This window comes from Mycteria americana, chromosome 2 (genome assembly GCF_035582795.1).
Source record: "Mycteria americana isolate JAX WOST 10 ecotype Jacksonville Zoo and Gardens chromosome 2, USCA_MyAme_1.0, whole genome shotgun sequence".
NCBI lineage: Eukaryota > Metazoa > Chordata > Aves > Ciconiiformes > Ciconiidae > Mycteria > Mycteria americana.
In genome coordinates, this window is record NC_134366.1 from 171,277,099 (window position 1) to 171,294,674 (window position 17,576).

The following is a 17,576-nucleotide window of genomic DNA, read 5'->3' on the forward strand; positions in this document are numbered from 1 at the left end:
GTCGTAGAAGGAGATCCGGTTGGTCAAGCAGGACCTGCCTTTCCTGAACCCATGCTGGCTGGGCTTGATCCCTTGGTTATCCTCTACATGCCGTGTGATAGCACTCAGGATGATCTGCTCCATCAGCTTCCCCGGTACCAAGGTCAGGCTGACAGGCCTGTAGTTCCCCGGGTCCTCCTTCTGGCCTTTCTTGAAGATGGGCGTCACATTAGCTCATCTCCAGTCAGCAGGGACCTCCCCAGTTAGCCAGGACTGCTGGTAAATGATGGAAAGGGGCTTGGTGAGCACATCTGCCAGTGCTCACCTTTTCTTTGCTTTTTTTCCTTTTTTTTTTTCTCTTCTTTTCCCAGAATTGATATTATCAGATTAGGGAATATTCTGATAATAAGGACGACGGACATAGAAATATATTTGTGTCCCTAGCACAACTGTAATCTTACTTGAATTTCATGCCGTGTAATTGCTTGTTGCTCTGATGGGGATTCTTTTTGTTGTTTGTAGCACGGCTGGTTGTGAAGATACTAGCACTTTTATGCACTGCTTACACTAATCAATGTACTTTTTGTTTTGTTTTATTTTTAGCTGTAAAAATGCCCTCCAAATCAATTAGTACGTTCAAAATCCCAGAAATTCACTTTCCTCTGATGTTCCAGTGTGTTCATTCCTACTACACAGACTTCTTCAACCATCTCAGCAAAGCTATAAATACCTTACCACCTGATAACTCAGCATTGCTGGCAAGGTACTTCTACCTCCGTGGGCTTATTAGCTTGATGCAAGGGAAACTACTAAATGCACTTTCTGACTTTCAGAACCTAGATAAAACAGACTTAAGAATTTTCCCTACTGATCTTGTAAGAAAAATAGTGGAAACCATGCCTCCTTCTGAGCGTTCTCAAGCAGACCGCAAACCTGAGCTGAAGAAGCTGATAAGTCGAGTGATGGAAAAACAAAGAGAAGTTACGAAAATAGATGACCATGTAAAAAATTTTGAATTGCCAAAAACACACATGCAACTGGATGATTTTGTGAAGCGAATCCAGGAATCTGGGATTGTCAAAGATATAGACACTATACATCGGTTATTTGATGCCCTAACAGTAGGTGAGTACAAGATACATTTTTAGCAACCATCTACACTGGTGCAATGACAATTTCAAACCGTTTTTTAATGAACCAAACCAAAATTTTTGTCTCCAGTTGTTTTTCTTTTTAATTATTATTCAACATTTTCTGGGCCTCTTAAAACTCACAATATGTGAGCTTTATGGACAATTTTATTTAATTAGGATAATTACGGAGAACAGATTTAATGTATACAAGAATGTCTATACTTGCATCCACAGTAAAGACAAGGAATCTACTTACCTTTGGGCACACAATTTACAATTTTTCAGGTTATGTAGGGGAGGTAGTTTTGTGATCTGACGGTGTGCAGTCCTGCTTTGGCTTAGATTATGACTAGAGTGAATACGAGAGTGTCCTAGTTGCTATGGAAAATACCTCTGTGTTGTAAAACCACTTGGTAACATGTCAAGGTGGCAGTCTGTGAAAAATACTAAAAAAAAACCTAACAAAACTCCTCTTGGATGGACATCATAGCAAAGGGAGAGGTTACGTTTATATTTGAGAGAACTTTCTTCTCTCCTGAATGAGATCCGAATCTTGTGATTGATTTCTAAAAACATAGTTTGAGAGTGCTTTTATAAAATACTATTCGGTTCTCTTTCTGTGCCTAGTTACTCTGGTAACTTATATTTTGTGGCCACAAAGGATTAAACATTGGTCAAAATAGCAAGATTATAGCAAGACTTTCTGAAGCCAGAGGTAGCATACATCTCACAAGAATTTGTGTTTGTTTGAGATTCTGCTGTTCAAACACTTGAATTCGTAGAATAATTAATTACTTAGAATACCTATTGCTGAAGTCTTTAACTGTTATAACTAGCTTTTATCCCAGGTTGGTAAGTATGTGATATAGTAGCATTCAATAGAATAACGAACTGGAAAGTCATAATTAAAAGAGTTCAGTTTAGTAGGAAGTACAAATCCTTTCCCACTGGCTGATTGGATTTTTGGCATGAATTTAAAAAGGCAAGACTGGCACAGTGTTTGCTCCTTCCCTCTGTACAGTAGGGTGGAAGGGAGGATGCCAGATGCATGGCACCTATGGCCTAGGCTAACTGCAGAGGCATCTTTCTACATCAAGAGAAGAATTTTGTCTCTTAATGGTTTTCCAGGCCTATTTTTTTGTAGTTTTTGCACCTCGCTTACCCATTATGCTGTTAGAGGCACAATTTGAAAGTTAGTGTCTTTTAAAGCTATCTTTCTGTGCCAATCTGTATAATCGTTTCTCCCAGTAAACAAGTTTTAAACATTTTTTAGGACATCAGAAACAAATCGATCCTGAAACATTCAGAGATTTCTACAACTACTGGAAAGAAACTGAAGCAGAAGCTCAAGAGGTGAATCTGCCACCAACAGTAATAGAGCATCTAGATAAAAATGAATGTGTCTACAAGTTATCTTGCTCAGTTAAAACTAACTATGGTGTAGGAAAAATAGCTCTGACCCAAAAGCGCTTGTTCCTTTTGACTGAAGGAGGACGTCCTGGCTATGTCCAGATTGCTGCTTTCAGGGATATAGAGGTGAGCACCAAGTAACTTCTTGTTGTCTTGCATGCCTAAGGATATAGGCCATGTTCCATTCTGTAGAGATCTGCCTCTCAAAGTTTCAGTAAGGAGTGTAGGAAACACCTCTGAAGTCAGTAACTTATGAGTGATTAGATAAAATTCTGGGTCTTTGGCCCAAGAATTTCAGGGCTGATGTAGTACGGTTTGCTAGGTGCTAGAATGACATAGAATAAAAATCTAGAGGTCATAACCTCTAGATGTACAGAAGGGTGCAAAGCACAGCACATGGGATATAGAGCTAGAGAAATTTAATAACATGAGCATTAAGTGTGCTTATTTGACTGTGGTGTCAGCGAGCCAGCTTGTACCCACTATGTAGTGAAGTCTGTATGATGTTGTTTGAAACTTATTTTCATAAAACCATCTCTGCTTAATGGTGTGTATGGACAATTGAAATCATTAGCTGTAGTTATAAATAGAGAAAGTTGCCCTGTAGGATGAGTACTGCACCTTATCTGTGATTGCATGGTGTATCTTCCTCGCTTTCTTTGTTTCCCTACATTTCCAGGATGTTAAGAGCACGACTGTAGCTTTCCTTCTTTTGAGAATACCTACTCTGAGGATTAAAACATTATCTAAAAAAGAAGTCTTTGAAGCTAACCTTAAAACTGAGTGTGATCTCTGGTATCTGATAGTGAAAGAAATGTGGGCTGGAAAGAAAATGGCAGATGATCACAAGGTATAAATATGGGAATTTCTAACCAAATAACTATGAACTATGTGCTTTCTGTCTCTGTTCTAAATAATTCATGCTTTGAATGAGTTTTGTTGAATGAATTTTGTTGAATTAATGTTGTTTGAATGAATTTTGAATTTTTGGGGTTTAACTGCAAGTAGTATGAATTACGCTGCAGGGCAGCAACTGGCTAGTTGCTTGTGCTAAGCATGACATGCATTGTGATTGTTGAACAGAGAGACTTGTAAGAATAATGAGCAACAGATAAACTACAGTAGGACTTTCGTCTTTAGGATCCTCAGTATATTCAGCAAGCACTGACAAATGTTCTCCTCATGGATGCTGTGGTTGGTGCCCTGCAGTCCTCCAAAACCATATATGCAGCCTCTAAGCTGTCTTATTTTGACAGGATGAAAAATGAAGGTCAGTCACATAGCAATGCTACAAAGCCTGCTGTTGTTGCATCATCTGTCTCAGCTCTTTCTGTTTATATTCTGGTTTTCAAACTGATTATCTGTAGAAATACGAAAAGATGTTAGTCTGATTGCACTTTCACAGATGTAGTTTATTAAATAGTATTAATAGAAAGCTTAGGGGTTGTTTTTGTGGGGTTTTTTTTTTTTTGTGTTCTGTGCATCAGAACCTTAGTTGACATGTCTGTCTCCCTGTTGGCTGCTGCTTGGTTGTTTAGACTGCTTGGGTGTTGTATGCATGCTTCTGCTACCAGAACTCATACAAATGGTGTTTGGGCTCTCCTAGTCAGCTAAGGCTAGAGGGAAGGAAAAGTGAGAAATGTGAATAAATGGTGCAGAATTATTATCTTGTAAGAATTATAGATCTATTCCAGGCTTAAGCGTGCACTTCATGACCTTTTAAAAATCTATTTTAGGGCCTATGATGGTCCCCAAAACAACTTCAGAGACATTAAAGCACAAGATCAACCCCTCAGCTGGTGAGACATTTCCACAGGCAATAGATGTCTTGCTTTATACGCCAGGTAAGGTGATGTATTGCTTGCTTTTGTTAGCCTGGCTTTAATTAGCCTATAAAGCATGTTATCTCATAACACCTGGTATTATGACTGCCTGATTTTGTTCACATTCTGACATGCTTTGGTTGTGTGTTGAATACTAAAACAGCAAATCATTAAAAAAGAACAGTGATATTGCATATCAAGATACTCCAAGGCATAGCTTTCACAGTCTTAATTTGTCTTCCTGTGTGTATATGCCTTATAATAGACTTCAATTATGTGTTAATGTGCCAATTTCCCTTTAAGATTTCTGCTTCATTTATTGAGCAGGGTGGATGAATGATGCTCCACCATTGATCAATATTCATTGTTATTTTTTTATTTTTCAGTAGAGTCATACGGGGGTGTTTGGTTGAACCACAGTGCAGGGAACAGTGTACCACCTCTTGAAATCCCAGCCAGACATATATGCCCGTAACTCTCACTGTATAATATGTGATCTAATGTACTATTCATCGCATGTAATTTAAGTCCATCCCTGAAGAAAGCGTTATCAATTTCCTTGTGAGCTTTTGTGTGATACTTGGCACATTTATATCTGACTAATTCAAAAAGCATTGGAGAAAAAAAAAAAAGAAAGGTTAAGGAGTGTGTGCAATGGGCATGAATTTAGGTAGCAGATATGTTAATTCTGGAAATTCCTAACTCTTAACTTCATAACCTTACTAGTCTTCTGATGTAAGCTCATATGTAATTCCTATTATTTGGGCAATTTGAGACAAAAGGGGAAAGTTAGTGGAATTCAAAGTTAAGAAAGTGGGTAGGAGCAATTGTATGTGGGTGGGTGGGTGGTGGTGAGTTCAGTGGTGCTTTTCTTTCTTTCAATAAGCACACTTAATGCTCATTCTTGTAGTATGAGGCTTCTAAGTGGAGCTCTAATGGAGCAGATAGAAGGAGTGGATTTATTAGGTGTATTTCATAGGGCTTAAAAGCCTTCCTGCCATCCCAGTTAGCTTAAGTACTTGGTCATCAATGAAAAAGATTATCTCTGCTCTGAATAACTTTGAAGTGTAAGATTAAACCATAGGGTGAGCTCAACAAATAGATGAGAATGAGCACATGTTCATTGTGAAAACTGTGTTATTCATTAACTGGTGATGTAAGTTCCAGAACACAGATGTGTTTTGTTAGAAAGCTGCTCTGCCTAATAATGGTTTTCCCACACATATCCAAAAGCGGTTTATTTTCTTTTACCTCTCTCATCTTCTCTGCTTCATTTCTAGGGCATCTTGACCCTTCAGAAAGACCTGGCAATGCTCATCCGAAACTATGGTGTGCTTTAAATGAGGGGAAAGTGGTGGTCTTTGATGCATCTACCTGGTCTATTCAACAGCACTGTTTCAAAATGGGCCGCTCTAAACTGGTAAGTCTGACACATATCACAATTGCTGCTTTAGCTTGGTGTTTTTGTTGCTGTAGCCTGTATGACCCTGAATCACTGTCATTCCTTAAAAGTTGCAGAAAGACACTTGAGTTGACTGGGCTTCAGTTAACTTGGAGAAATTGAGATTTTTGAGAAAAACGGAAAGGAGAGAAAATGGATTAATAATGAAACAAGTCAACTGGTGGGAAGTGATAGATTGGCTATCAGGAGGGCCTGCTGGCCTAACGGCATGGCTTCTTGGGGCAGGAAGGTGGGTTTGAAACAGTTGAGGAGAAAGAATAATGGAGAGAATCAATATAAAGAGAAGATGAGATGAGCCGTAAGAATGGGTGAAAAGTCACTTGTGCTGAAGAAGTGGAAACTGGAGAAAGGTGTAAGGAAACCAGGTGGATGATATTGAAAGAGAGCTAGCACTCTAAAAGAAGGTGACTCAACCAGCAGGTTAAAGAGAGTTGCTTGTGAAAGACCACCTGAAAGGAATAATTCTCTCGATGAAAGGGGAAGCTGAACCAGAGCTGCAGACTGAGTGAAAAACATGCAGGAAAAGGGATTGGATAGGTCACTTGTGTGAAAGCTGAGAAACATCACTGTGGATGAATGTGGGAGAGAGTCAAAAAGGGAGAGGTAAAGCTGATAGTGAAGGGCTGGGTGGAGGGAAGATGGAAATCCAGGAGAAGAGTCAGATACTGACCTATTGTAAAGAAGAGAAAGAAAAGAGGAGGAAAGTTTGAAACTGATGGGACTCGGGAGGGAGAGAAATGAAGAGCTTCTGAATGGGGGAAGGATGTTCCACAGACAGTAGAGAAGACAGTATTTTCTTAGACACCACTTCTAACTGAAGTAGGAAGTATGTTTATATCAGATGGTTAGGACGGCTTCCAATCAGAAATTCCAATCAGTGTGTTTCTCCAATGAGAAACACACTAACTTCTGTGGTTTCCCCTGATGCCCTTTGTAACATTTACTCTGTTTGGGCCAGGAAACACAGCTTTGAGTCAGTTACCAAGATACATTATTAATCCTATTTACTGAAGGATAAACTCAGCAAAGAGATCTGTCCTCTCTCATTATTTATAGAGCAGAGCAAAGGATAGAATACTGGAGCGCCGAGTCTTGATCTCTTACTGTAATCACCAGAAAACTGTAGCATCTTAGTACAGCCTTTTTCCGTGTTACATTAGAGAGTGATTTTTCTTCTAGATTTTATTTAATCCTGCTTTTTCTCCCCAGACTTGTATGATCATGGTAGAACAGAGTCAAGTGTGGATTGGTTCTCAAGACTCCATTATTTATATAATCAACACCCACAGTATGTCTTGTAATAAGCAACTAAATGATCATCGTTCCCATGTTACAGACATCATTGTGGAAAAGAAGAATGGAATACCCAGGTATATTTAATTACAAAGTTTTCTTCTTAAAAATACATATACAAGCAAATGTGAAGGACATCTGTACCACTAGAAGAGTCATGGGCATGTGGAGAATCTTTCTGTGGTTAAACAGAAAGCCATTTTAGGTAGCTAGAACAGTATTTACCAGTCTAGAGAATTTGGACTACAGTGAGCAGAGGACTAGTTAAAGATCCAAGTGATACAGTATTGTGCTTTAATTATTTGACTGAAACGAAGGCAAAAAGTTAACTTGTGCTCAAGGAAAAGGAGCCCATATAGGAAACCAGTGACTGGTTTTCCTAACTGTTGGAAATAATTTTTTGTTTTAAACGAGGAGGGCTTATCCTGCTAACATAAGCCTTCATTTAGCCCATTTTTGTAGCTCCCATATTGTATATGGTAACCTAAGAATTTCCTTTTTAAAGAAAGAGCATTATGTACTTTGGAACAAAGAGGATAAAGGAATGTTTTTCTGGACGAGGATGAGAGCAGCCAGGAATTGGCAGCATCCATTGATGAATCAATACAGTTGCAGTTTAAAGACCACTTCATTTTTGGTTTAAGTATATCATTGACTAGATGTTTACAGCATGCTTCTGGTTTTTTTTTCTTCCTGTTTGTAAAAAATAATACATTTATTATTTTGTTCAGGCAAAATGCTTTTGATCTTTTGGTAGCACTGGGAAGAGCATTGGCTGGAGGCCTTAACCTGCTGTCTTCCTATGGGAGCAGCAGCTCCCAGGCCAGACCAGACGTCAGCCATAGCTCTGCCAGTGGTGCAGCAGGCGTAAGTGGGTTTCACAGGGAGAATTTGCTTAGGTGTTGTTGGAACCTTCTGAAAAAGGTTTTCTCATCTGAAGACAACAAATGTTAAAGGTAAAAAAAAAAAAAAGGGATAGTATAATTTGTTTTCTCAGGTGCAGTAGCAAACTAAAACAGTTTTGAGGTATTTTTGTCTGAACTTGAGAGAAAAAGAGAGAAAATCCAACAGGCAACAGTGTGCAGGAGAATTACAGGGAAAGTTTTTGTTGTACTTAACTCCTCATGCATGATGTAATGCATGCTGTAGTTTACTTAGAGCTCTGAATTAGTCTGCAGTGTTTCCACTGATACAGAGTTTGTAAAGTATAATCTAAGAAGAAAAAAATATCTGTACTAGAATTAGAATACTTTTGTTCTAATAGGAGACATAAGCAGCTTGAAAGGTGGATGCCTGGCTGCAACCCAGAGCTGTTGGTTGCTTAAATGAACTTTCAGCTGTCTAGAGCCAGCTACCTAGAATAGAGTGAGGGAAGAAAAAAGTTTAGATCCTTCTGTAGGCATCTTGGTGAGCACAGGATGGACATGTTCCTGTCCACTCAAGACTCTGGTCACCTTGTTTAAAAGAATTGAACTAGTCTAATTGTTTGCTATTAAAATAATGATAGTAACTGTCCTGGAAGGCTTTGGACTTCAGTCCATTTTCTGTTGGAAATAGTTACTGTGCTTTACTCTTCCAGTCTCTGAAATGAACAACATTAATTTGGCTTACTGTAAAATTGGTTATTTTGCAAGTAAGTCTCTTCTGTGTATGCACTCTGTTCTGAACAGGAATGTACACTTTACTATTTTTATTATTTTTTTAATCTATACCAACAGTGAAGCGTACTCAAGCAGTTTAGATGGAACAGTGATTGCTTGGAACATCAGCACTCTGAAAGTTAACCGTGTCTTTCAGCTGCCCTGCCAAAATCTCACTTCTATCAAGCTTCATAATGACCAGCTGTGGTGCTGTAAGTTCATTCCTCAAATAATTAAAAAAAAAAAAGTACATGTTCACATAATACACTGTTGTATTAGACAGAACAATACATTAATCTCAAACTCAGACTTATGTGTATGTGATGTTCTTCCCCCATTCTCCACTTAGTCTGTTTAAGCAGCCTTCTGTAGGTAAGGCCTCCAAAAGACATATAGATGGCTAGCTTGGATCACTCCTGGAGGTATTGCCCCTGCTGCAAGATGCGATTTCTGGCTACACTGTATTTGACTGACCTCTCCTGGTGATGCCTGTAAATTGGAATGGAAAACTTTGAGAAAGTCCTTTTACAGTTTAGAGAGGCAATAGTGGTTGCAAATTGCTTTTGGTATTTCAGCTAGATTTTAGGGTATTGGTCTGACTTGGTAATCCCCAGACTTGCATTTTGGCCGCTTCTAGAAATGTCATCCCCTCTGTAGGAGTTTAGATGAATTAAGTAAAGCTTTGTGCTAGGGTAAAAGATCTTCTTGAAGTTGTTTCATAAATGGCGACCGATTCACGGATTTTGCACTGATTCTCTGCCATACACAAGAGCCTGGATCCAAACATATCTTAACAGAACAGCAGCTAAAGCCTTGGGAAATTCCTGGCCCTGCTGTGAGCAGTAGCAATGCTGCCAGTGCTGTGGTGGGTAAGGATTCAGCCCTGTTAACTTTGTAGCACAGACACTTGATCTCAGTTCTGTAGGTGAAAATAATTGTGTATTTCAGAACCTAGGTATGAGATGTCCTAATTTTAAGGAGTTTGTTTCCTCTCCTCCCATCATTTTTGGACTCTAAACTAACAGATGTATGCACTGCAGAATAGCGACTAGTGTTTGGAGAAAGAGCAGATCTAAAAAATAGATACTGTGAAAAGCAGGAAGAAGTACCTCAAAGATTTCACTGTTGACTGAGAAACAAGACAGTTGTTAGATGCATCCATTTGATTTTGCCTTTTTTCTCCATGGTTTATAGAGATGGAGGGAGTAGGCACTTCTGATACTAACCCTTTATCTTTAATATTGAAGGTACTGGAAGTTGCATACTTGTAGTGTCTACTTATGAGTTTCGACTACAAATGAAAATTGAGCATCACCTGAAGGATGTGTGTTCCTATTTTCTCTGCTTCCAGCTCTTTCCTGAGGTATTATATTTAAACTGTTAATAGCCTTTAAACGAAGCATGACTGTGTTGCATTACAAGCCATAGTTACTTATCACAATATACTTCCTGTCAGCAGTGCTCATATTAAACATATCTTTCTGTGCTTTAGAGAGATGAAGTGTGGGCATCTTATTCAGGGAGTAGTGACCTGTATATTTGGAACACCAAAGACTTTACAAGTACACCTCAAAAGATTCATCTTCAAGATTGCTCTGAGATTACTTGTATGATAAGAGTTAAAAATCAGGTGAGAAGCATTTGGACTGTTTTTACCTCTTGGGGAATTCTTTACTAAAGTTTTGTTTGCTTGCAGCTCTCATGGGCTGTCATTGGTTAGCTTCCTTACTGGGTGTTTGCATATGTACTGGTTTGAAACGTTGATTCCTCTTTGAAATCAGAGAAGCTAATGACTGCCCAACACAACTGGCTGTTACAGGTATACCCCAAAATGCATGCCAAGCTAAAAGCCTCATCAGTAATTAAATGCGTGGTGAATTTTATTAGCCATTGACATTTTCAGGGAACCGTAGAAATTGAAAGTTTAGGTCCCTTGGTATTTAAGCTCAGGGCTCCTAAGACTAAGCCTTGGAAAAGGTTAATAGATAAAAAGTAAATGCCAATTAGCTGGCCTATTTTTGTAGATGACTTGTTTCTTGTTTAGTTACCACATTCCTAACTCAGCAGAGACCAAAGGAGCCAATGGCTTCCTACCTTAGCATCTTGTGTCCCTGTCGTTATTGGCCTCAGGCTGCATACCTGCTCTTTCTGCATGGTATCAGTAGCTGTGCAAATGACTGTAGTTGTAATACCACATGGACAGGTTTAGGATTAATTTGCAAATTAATAGGTAATATATATCTATCAGGAAAGCAACTTTCTGAATCTTTTTCTCAGATTTTCTCTCCTTCCTTCCTCAAAAATAACTTTTTTTTGTGAAGTGCCTCATGAAATAGGGAAGCTTTCTGTGTATTCAGCCCGTGGTTAGATTTGTGAACCGAAATGGAAAAACCTTGAGATACACATCCCCAAAGTAGAGATGAATATATTTAACCCCTGGTTTAAGGGAGTTAGAGGATTGTTTGGAAACCCCAAGGCATTAAGCTCTCTTTTGTTCTACTTAAAAACTTTGTTCGTTTTCTCTTCCACTTATTACTTGCTCAGCTCCACCTTAACTAACATTGTAGTCCAACTCATTGATACAAAAGGAACAACTGGAAAATATCGCCGTGTGATCCATCCTCTGAACCTGAGTGTTCAACGCACCGTCTTTCAGCCTGCCAACAGCTTGGCAGCCTTGGTTATCCAAGGGGGAGTCTGGAGCCTGTTGTAGTAGCTGGAGCACCCATACTCCTCTTCTACACAGCATTACAGTACTGAGAATGAACTTGCAGCATGGTAAAGGCTACCAACAACATTGATAGGGTTGTCTGCCACAGGCTTGCTTTTAAGTGCTTTGATTAAAACCAAGCCATTGTTTGTCTGTAAGAAACCTGAGACAAAACCAATTGCATAATGCGTCTATCTGAAATAGGATGCTTTCTGGCTGGCAAGTGTTGTTAGTACACAACGATGAGTACTTACCCTGTACCAAACTATGCACAAGAAGACCACAGCTGTTTTCTGCTGGGTCAGACCAGATGCAGCTGACCCCATATTCTGCCTCTGACTGTGGCAATAGCAATGCTATGTAGGGAGAGTGTGTGAACGTGGCCTGTATCTGCAGTCCATTCCCCTTAAGCTCCCTCACTGTCCATGGTTCTTGTTTAGGAGTACTAAAGTGTACACCTCTACCTCAGTCTTCTATTATCTATTTTTGGATGCAGTCTCTGTGGATCTGATTTCATTTTGAACTTGCTGGTGCCACAGTTTCCTGTAGCAGCAGGTTCCAGAAGTTCACTGCCAGCCATGTACAGAGAAGTATTTTCTTCTAAGTGAAACTGAACTCTTACTGGTTTCCACGTGTCCCTTACTTCTCTAATTGTGGGATGTGTTGAACAATGGTTCTATATTCTGCTTATCTGCACTTTTGTGATTTTGTAAACCTTAACGTGATCCCTCCTTAGCTGCCTTCTCTCCAGCCTAAGTCCTGGCTTTTTCCATCTTTGCTCATATGACGGCTGTTCCTTTCTCTTGATAGTTTTAGTTACTCTTCCCTGGATTTTCTCTGCTTTTGCAGTGCAGAGAGCAGAACTGCACACAGCACTCAAGATACGGGTATGCTGTGGTTTATATAGTGGTAAAGTGACACCTTCTGTCTTGTTCTCTGCCCTGGGTCTGTGGAACCAAAGGCAAGTCGAGTCACTGAGGCGAGCAGCTCCAGTGCCAGCAGGATCGGCAGCGGAGTGCTCGAGCGTGGTGCACAGGGGGGTTTCCTGAACCGAGGGAACCTTAAGGGAGCAGAGAGACCCAGCAGGAGTCCGCAGTTTGCATGACAGTGGGTGAGGAGACTTGGGTGGGGCCAGGAGCAACAGCAGCCAAGTCCCCCCACAGAAGAAGCCCCTGGGGAGTGCCGTGACCAGGCTGCGGTGTGGCAGTACACGCGGCAGTTGGTGCGCAGGAAGGGCACTGTAACTCTGCCAGCTCAACCAGGGAGCAATCGTATCCACCCAGCAGAAAGCTGTGGCCTCTCTAAGCTCTGCACCCACTACAACTGATGCAGCTTCCCAGACAGAGCTCCGATGGGAACATGCTGCCACCCAGCAGCGTGCCACCCTGCTCTTATGCTGGTACCGGATGGCTGTAGTGAGCAGACCTGTGGGAGATGCGCCCAGGTAGAGGAATTCCTCTGCTTAGTGGCAGAGCTCTGGGAGGAGGCGAGTAGGTTGAGGAGTATTAGGGAGTGCGAGAGAGAGATAGACATGAACTCCAACAGATAGAGATATATATATAGGAAATTTTCAGTGTTTGCCTTTTCCAGCCTAGCAAGAGAGAGCCCTCACCATATCAATGTGGCATGTAAAACTCCTCAACTGCATCCTAGACTGAAATGTAAAGTACTGAAAATGATTGTAGTTTTGTCTTGTTTTGTTTTTCCTCCAGATGTGGGTTGGCAGCAGTGGAAGATCGCAAGGCAAAAGCAAGGGGAAGATCTATGTGATCAGTGCTGAGAAGAAGACTGTGGAGAAAGAGTTGGTTGGTCATGCCGATACAGTAAAGGCGCTGTGCTCAGCAGAGGACAGATATGTCCTCAGCGGCTCTGGAAAGGAAGAAGGGAAGATTGCCATTTGGAAAGCTGAGTAGTTAAGCTATTCAAAATAGGTCTACCTGTGCCGGAAAAAAGTGAAGACCTCAGGCTGTGTTTACTCCAGCATTTTGCATATATTTCAACCACCTGTCAGTGTTATTGTTTTGTATTTATTGAGTTATTTTAGTCCCTACATTGTTGTAGAACATGGAAATAGAAGTGAATCTCTCCTTGCACCTTGTACCGTTCCTGCATGTTTGATAAACGGAAACGTGAATAGAGGGGTCAGTGGCTTTAAACTTGACGTGTGTTGTTGTGAAGGGTCAGGGTTATAGGCCAGACTGCGTGGTGCAGATTGCATTGAGAGCGCTGAAGCCAGCTTAGTAATTCCACTGGAGCTCTTTCTGGGCAGCGCATGGGTTGCCTGAAAAGTGGATTTAATACTGTCTTTACAGCCTGTAATAGCTGGAAATGGTCACCAAAAAGAAAAAACTAAGTGTGTTTGTTGGATTTATGGAATTACTGTAAATGCCGAGTATCTTTCTGAACTAGCAGCTAGATTTAGCTGGGAAGACTGTCCATTATCCCTGTATGTATATTTATGGTGCTGTATTATTTAAAATATAGACACAGACAGGCTCTCCCTGGTAGCACTGAAAGCTCCCTGCTGGTGAAACAAGATACTTGGATATTCTTAATGACTGTTGTAAACTTGTTTTCCCTTTAAAAACAATGCACAGCACTTGGCATTTGTAACAGTTTGTGAAACTGATTTTTTTTCTTCTGAAGCACTTTATTTAATTTCCATATATATTATACTTGCTTTTGGAAGCAACCTTTCAGTTACTGTGCAAACAAACCTCTGCCACTCCTCCCTTCAGTTGTCATTTCTGTAATCAGAGGAACTGCTGTTATTTTGGGTAGAACCTGCTTAATTTTTAAGTTCTGCCAACTCATCAAACTACTCCTTAATTACTGAAGCAAGCGTCATCGGATTGCAATCTAGGGGATTGTCTTGAGCAGCATTGCCTAATCACTTCCTGATGTGCATTGTTTTTTCTATTGATGACAATTATCTACAAGTAAAACAATAAATCTATGCAGAATAGTTTTATCTGTGTCAGTGCTGAGTAAGGTGGAATACAATATTTAAAATAGGAAAGAAGGAAAAAATGGGCTGCTACTTTTGTTAATAAATAAAACACTGTAGGCCTAATAGAAGTGTAAACTACTGGAAATATACTTCATGTAATATTTCTAACTCTTTCAATGTGCTGATGAAAGGTTTTATCATATGTTGGTAACTGAAATTTTACCTTTTTAGTTTGGGGTTTGTTTTTTTTTTTTTTAAATTTAAGAATATTAAACACTATATTGATACTCTGGCCTCTCTTTGTACAGTGTTCTTTTTCTTGTGTAACTCAATACACAGTACAGAAATTATGATTTTTAGCAGTGACTCGCATCCTATCTGTGTTCTAGGGAGAGTAATTTCCTGGGTTTTTCTCTCTATGTATTCTCCTTTCTAAAACCAGTTTCTGTTGGTAATGTGTCCTCCTTTGAACCCCTCATCTGTAACTTTCAGGTTCCTTATTTCCTCCCCTGGCAGCTGGCTAGCTGGTGGTAGTAAGTGAAACAAATTATTTACTGAATTAAAAGATTTCTCTGTACAGAGACACACAAGTGCTGCTAAAGAAATTTCACTTGCTGCAGAGATGAACCCAGCTACACCAACCTGCCACCTGCCTGTCATTGCCTTCATTGATTTTCATTCCTGCCAGACCTTTTAAACCTGGTTTTGCCTTCTCAACTGGTTTGTACCCAGCTTGTGAAAATGTCAGATGACAAAACTAGCAAATGTCCATTTTCAAGCTTGTAAATTTTGTTGATAAAAGACTCCAAAGTAATTTATTGAATAGGGACATAATTTATTGAGTAGATGTCTCCTTTTTAAAAACACTGCTTTCTTTAATAGCAGCTGTTGAACACCAGGAGAAGAGTTTAACCACATCAGACAAAACCATGAGATGCAAAGATCCTTCAAGAAAACTAACCCATCCCCAAGAGCAGGACAACCAGCAATACCAATTCAACTGACTTGAGGAGCACGATGGCACGTTGGTTTGTCTCACCTGGTGTGACGAGAAAGCGCAGGTCTGTGTTCACTTACCATTTCAGCTTTGCTCCAGCATTACAGCTGTGGAAATGAACCTGCAGGAACGGTTTTCTTCAGTTTTCAGTGGATTTTCAGTTACTTCTCATGGTAGTGGGAAGGCACAGGAGAAGGGATCCTCAGAACTCCTCTTTGCCGTGATGCCTACCAAGAGCTTGCCAGGTCTATGTGACAGCGCGCAGCCCACACTGATCCTGCTAACTGATACTGGCTCGTGACTTCTGTATATTTGTCTCTCTGTCCGGCTGTTGTTTCACCCTGGGGCAAGCTGTTTGAGGCAGAGACTGTTCTTCTGGTTATGGTCATGTAACGCTTAGCATGATGCTGTGTTGGCCCGTAGCAAAGACTCCTGCAAATTGTGAGACTAGAAATAGTAGCGCTTGTTGGCTTGGATTTTGTAAAACATTTGTTGAGCGTTTCAGTTAAAAGGCAGATTGTCAGGGCTCAAAACAGGCTGACAAACAGTGGGAAAGTTTTGTGCTCTACCTGAAATTGTCTCAATCTCAAAACAGTCTTTAGAGGTTGCTATGTGAATAGAAAACAGAAGTTTTATAAATATTTATAAACGTCTTGATTGACAACAGAGGCCCTGCACCCTGCCAGTCTGTTCTCCTTTCCTTGCTCTGAGAGATGCTCCGGAGAGGCTCCTCTCTGCCTGTCTCCAAGTAATTGCTCCCCAGAGAAGGGACAAAGTCCTTCCAAGCAGTAAGATGCCCCTGGCAGGAGTAGAGACGCAGTAAGTGATGGGTCTAAGCACACTCAATCCCTCTCTTGCCCTAACACTGAGCTGCTGTTGGGGTTAGTCAGCCTCCGCATGAGCCTCTGGCCAGGTCCTCCCCCAGTCCAGCTGTGCCACCATCCCCTTCTGCTCTGCCTCTGTGAAGTGTTTCCCATTCCTTGGAAGCCAACTGAAGTTCAAGGCTAATGTTTGTTCAACTCCGTTTTGCTGTTCATTTTTCCCCGGTTTCCTGAACTGGGGCAACCTCAGGGGAGCGGAGAGACCCACCAGGAACCTGCAGCTCGCACCACAGTGGGTGAGGAGACCTGAGCGGGGACAGGAGCAACGGTGGCCAAGCCCACACAAGTATAAAAGAAGCCCTTAGGGAGTGCTAGTGACAGGGCGCGGTGCGTCAGCAAGGGCATGGCATGGCAGTTTGCATGGAAGGCGTGCAGGAAGGGCGCTGAACTCTGCCAGCTCTACCAGGGAGCAATGGTATCCACCCGGCAGAAAGCCGTGGCCTCTCTAAGCTCTGCATCCACCACGACTGACGCAGCTTCCCAGACAGAGCTCCGATGGGAACATGCTGCCACCCGGGTGTCGTCAGGGTGTGCCCTGCTCTCATGCCAGTACCCGATGGCAATAGTGAGCAGACCTGTGGGAGGTGCCCCCAGGCAGAGGAACTCCTCTGCTTAGTGGCAGAGCTCTGGGAGGAGGTGAGTAGGTTGAGGAGTATCAGGGAGTGCGAGAGAGAGAGAGATGGACTACTGGAACCGCACCCTACCATCCCTGGGACAGGCCCACCAGGCAGACAGGACACATGATATGGAGGATTCCCTATCCTCTCTCCACCTGGCTGAACACAGTGACTCAAGGGATAGGGGGCAATGGCCATAACTTCCTGCCCGGCGCAGCAGGCACGTCTCCTCTGGGACCACCCCACCTTCCCAGGTGCCCTTGCATAATAGGTACGAGGCTCTGCAAGTGGAACCAAACAAGGATGAGGATGATGGTTCATCTAGGCTGGAGGTGTCACCAAGGTTAAGTCGGCCTATGCCCTGTGCTGAAACTGCTTCCATAAAGGAAAAAAAGATGGGTCATTGTCAGAGGAGACTCTCTTCTGAAGGGAAGAGAAGGCCCAACACACCAACTGGACCCACTTCTTAGGAAAGTCTGCTGCTTCCCTGGGGCCCAGGTTAAAGATGTGACAAAAAAACTTCCTACCCTGGTATGGCCCTCAGATTATTATCCATAATTGATTTTGCAGGCAGGCAGAGATGAAGTTGCAATAAGAAGTCCAAGGACAATCAAGAGAGACTTCAGGGCCCTGGGACGACTGGTTAGGAGCACAAGTAGTATTCTCCTCTATCCTTCTGTT

The 17,576-nt window shown here is 41.5% G+C and overlaps 1 protein-coding gene across 2 annotated transcripts in view; it reads left to right on the plus strand.

The window, feature by feature from the left end:
- The window catches only part of DENND3 (DENN domain containing 3), a 41,832-nt gene extending 27,144 nt beyond the window's left edge, over window positions 1-14,688 (plus strand). For both annotated transcript variants that reach the window (XM_075495346.1, XM_075495347.1), the window contains 11 exons: window positions 583-1,104; window positions 2,386-2,648; window positions 3,202-3,372; window positions 3,663-3,792; window positions 4,259-4,366; window positions 5,626-5,765; window positions 7,017-7,177; window positions 8,819-8,952; window positions 9,988-10,103; window positions 10,233-10,370; window positions 13,163-14,688. In XM_075495346.1, coding sequence (XP_075351461.1) covers window positions 583-1,104; window positions 2,386-2,648; window positions 3,202-3,372; window positions 3,663-3,792; window positions 4,259-4,366; window positions 5,626-5,765; window positions 7,017-7,177; window positions 8,819-8,952; window positions 9,988-10,103; window positions 10,233-10,370; window positions 13,163-13,363 — 2,084 coding nt within the window. In that variant the 3' untranslated portion in view covers window positions 13,364-14,688. The remainder of the gene's footprint in view (window positions 1-582; window positions 1,105-2,385; window positions 2,649-3,201; window positions 3,373-3,662; window positions 3,793-4,258; window positions 4,367-5,625; window positions 5,766-7,016; window positions 7,178-8,818; window positions 8,953-9,987; window positions 10,104-10,232; window positions 10,371-13,162) is intronic.
- Window positions 14,689-17,576: the final 2,888 nt, after the last annotated feature.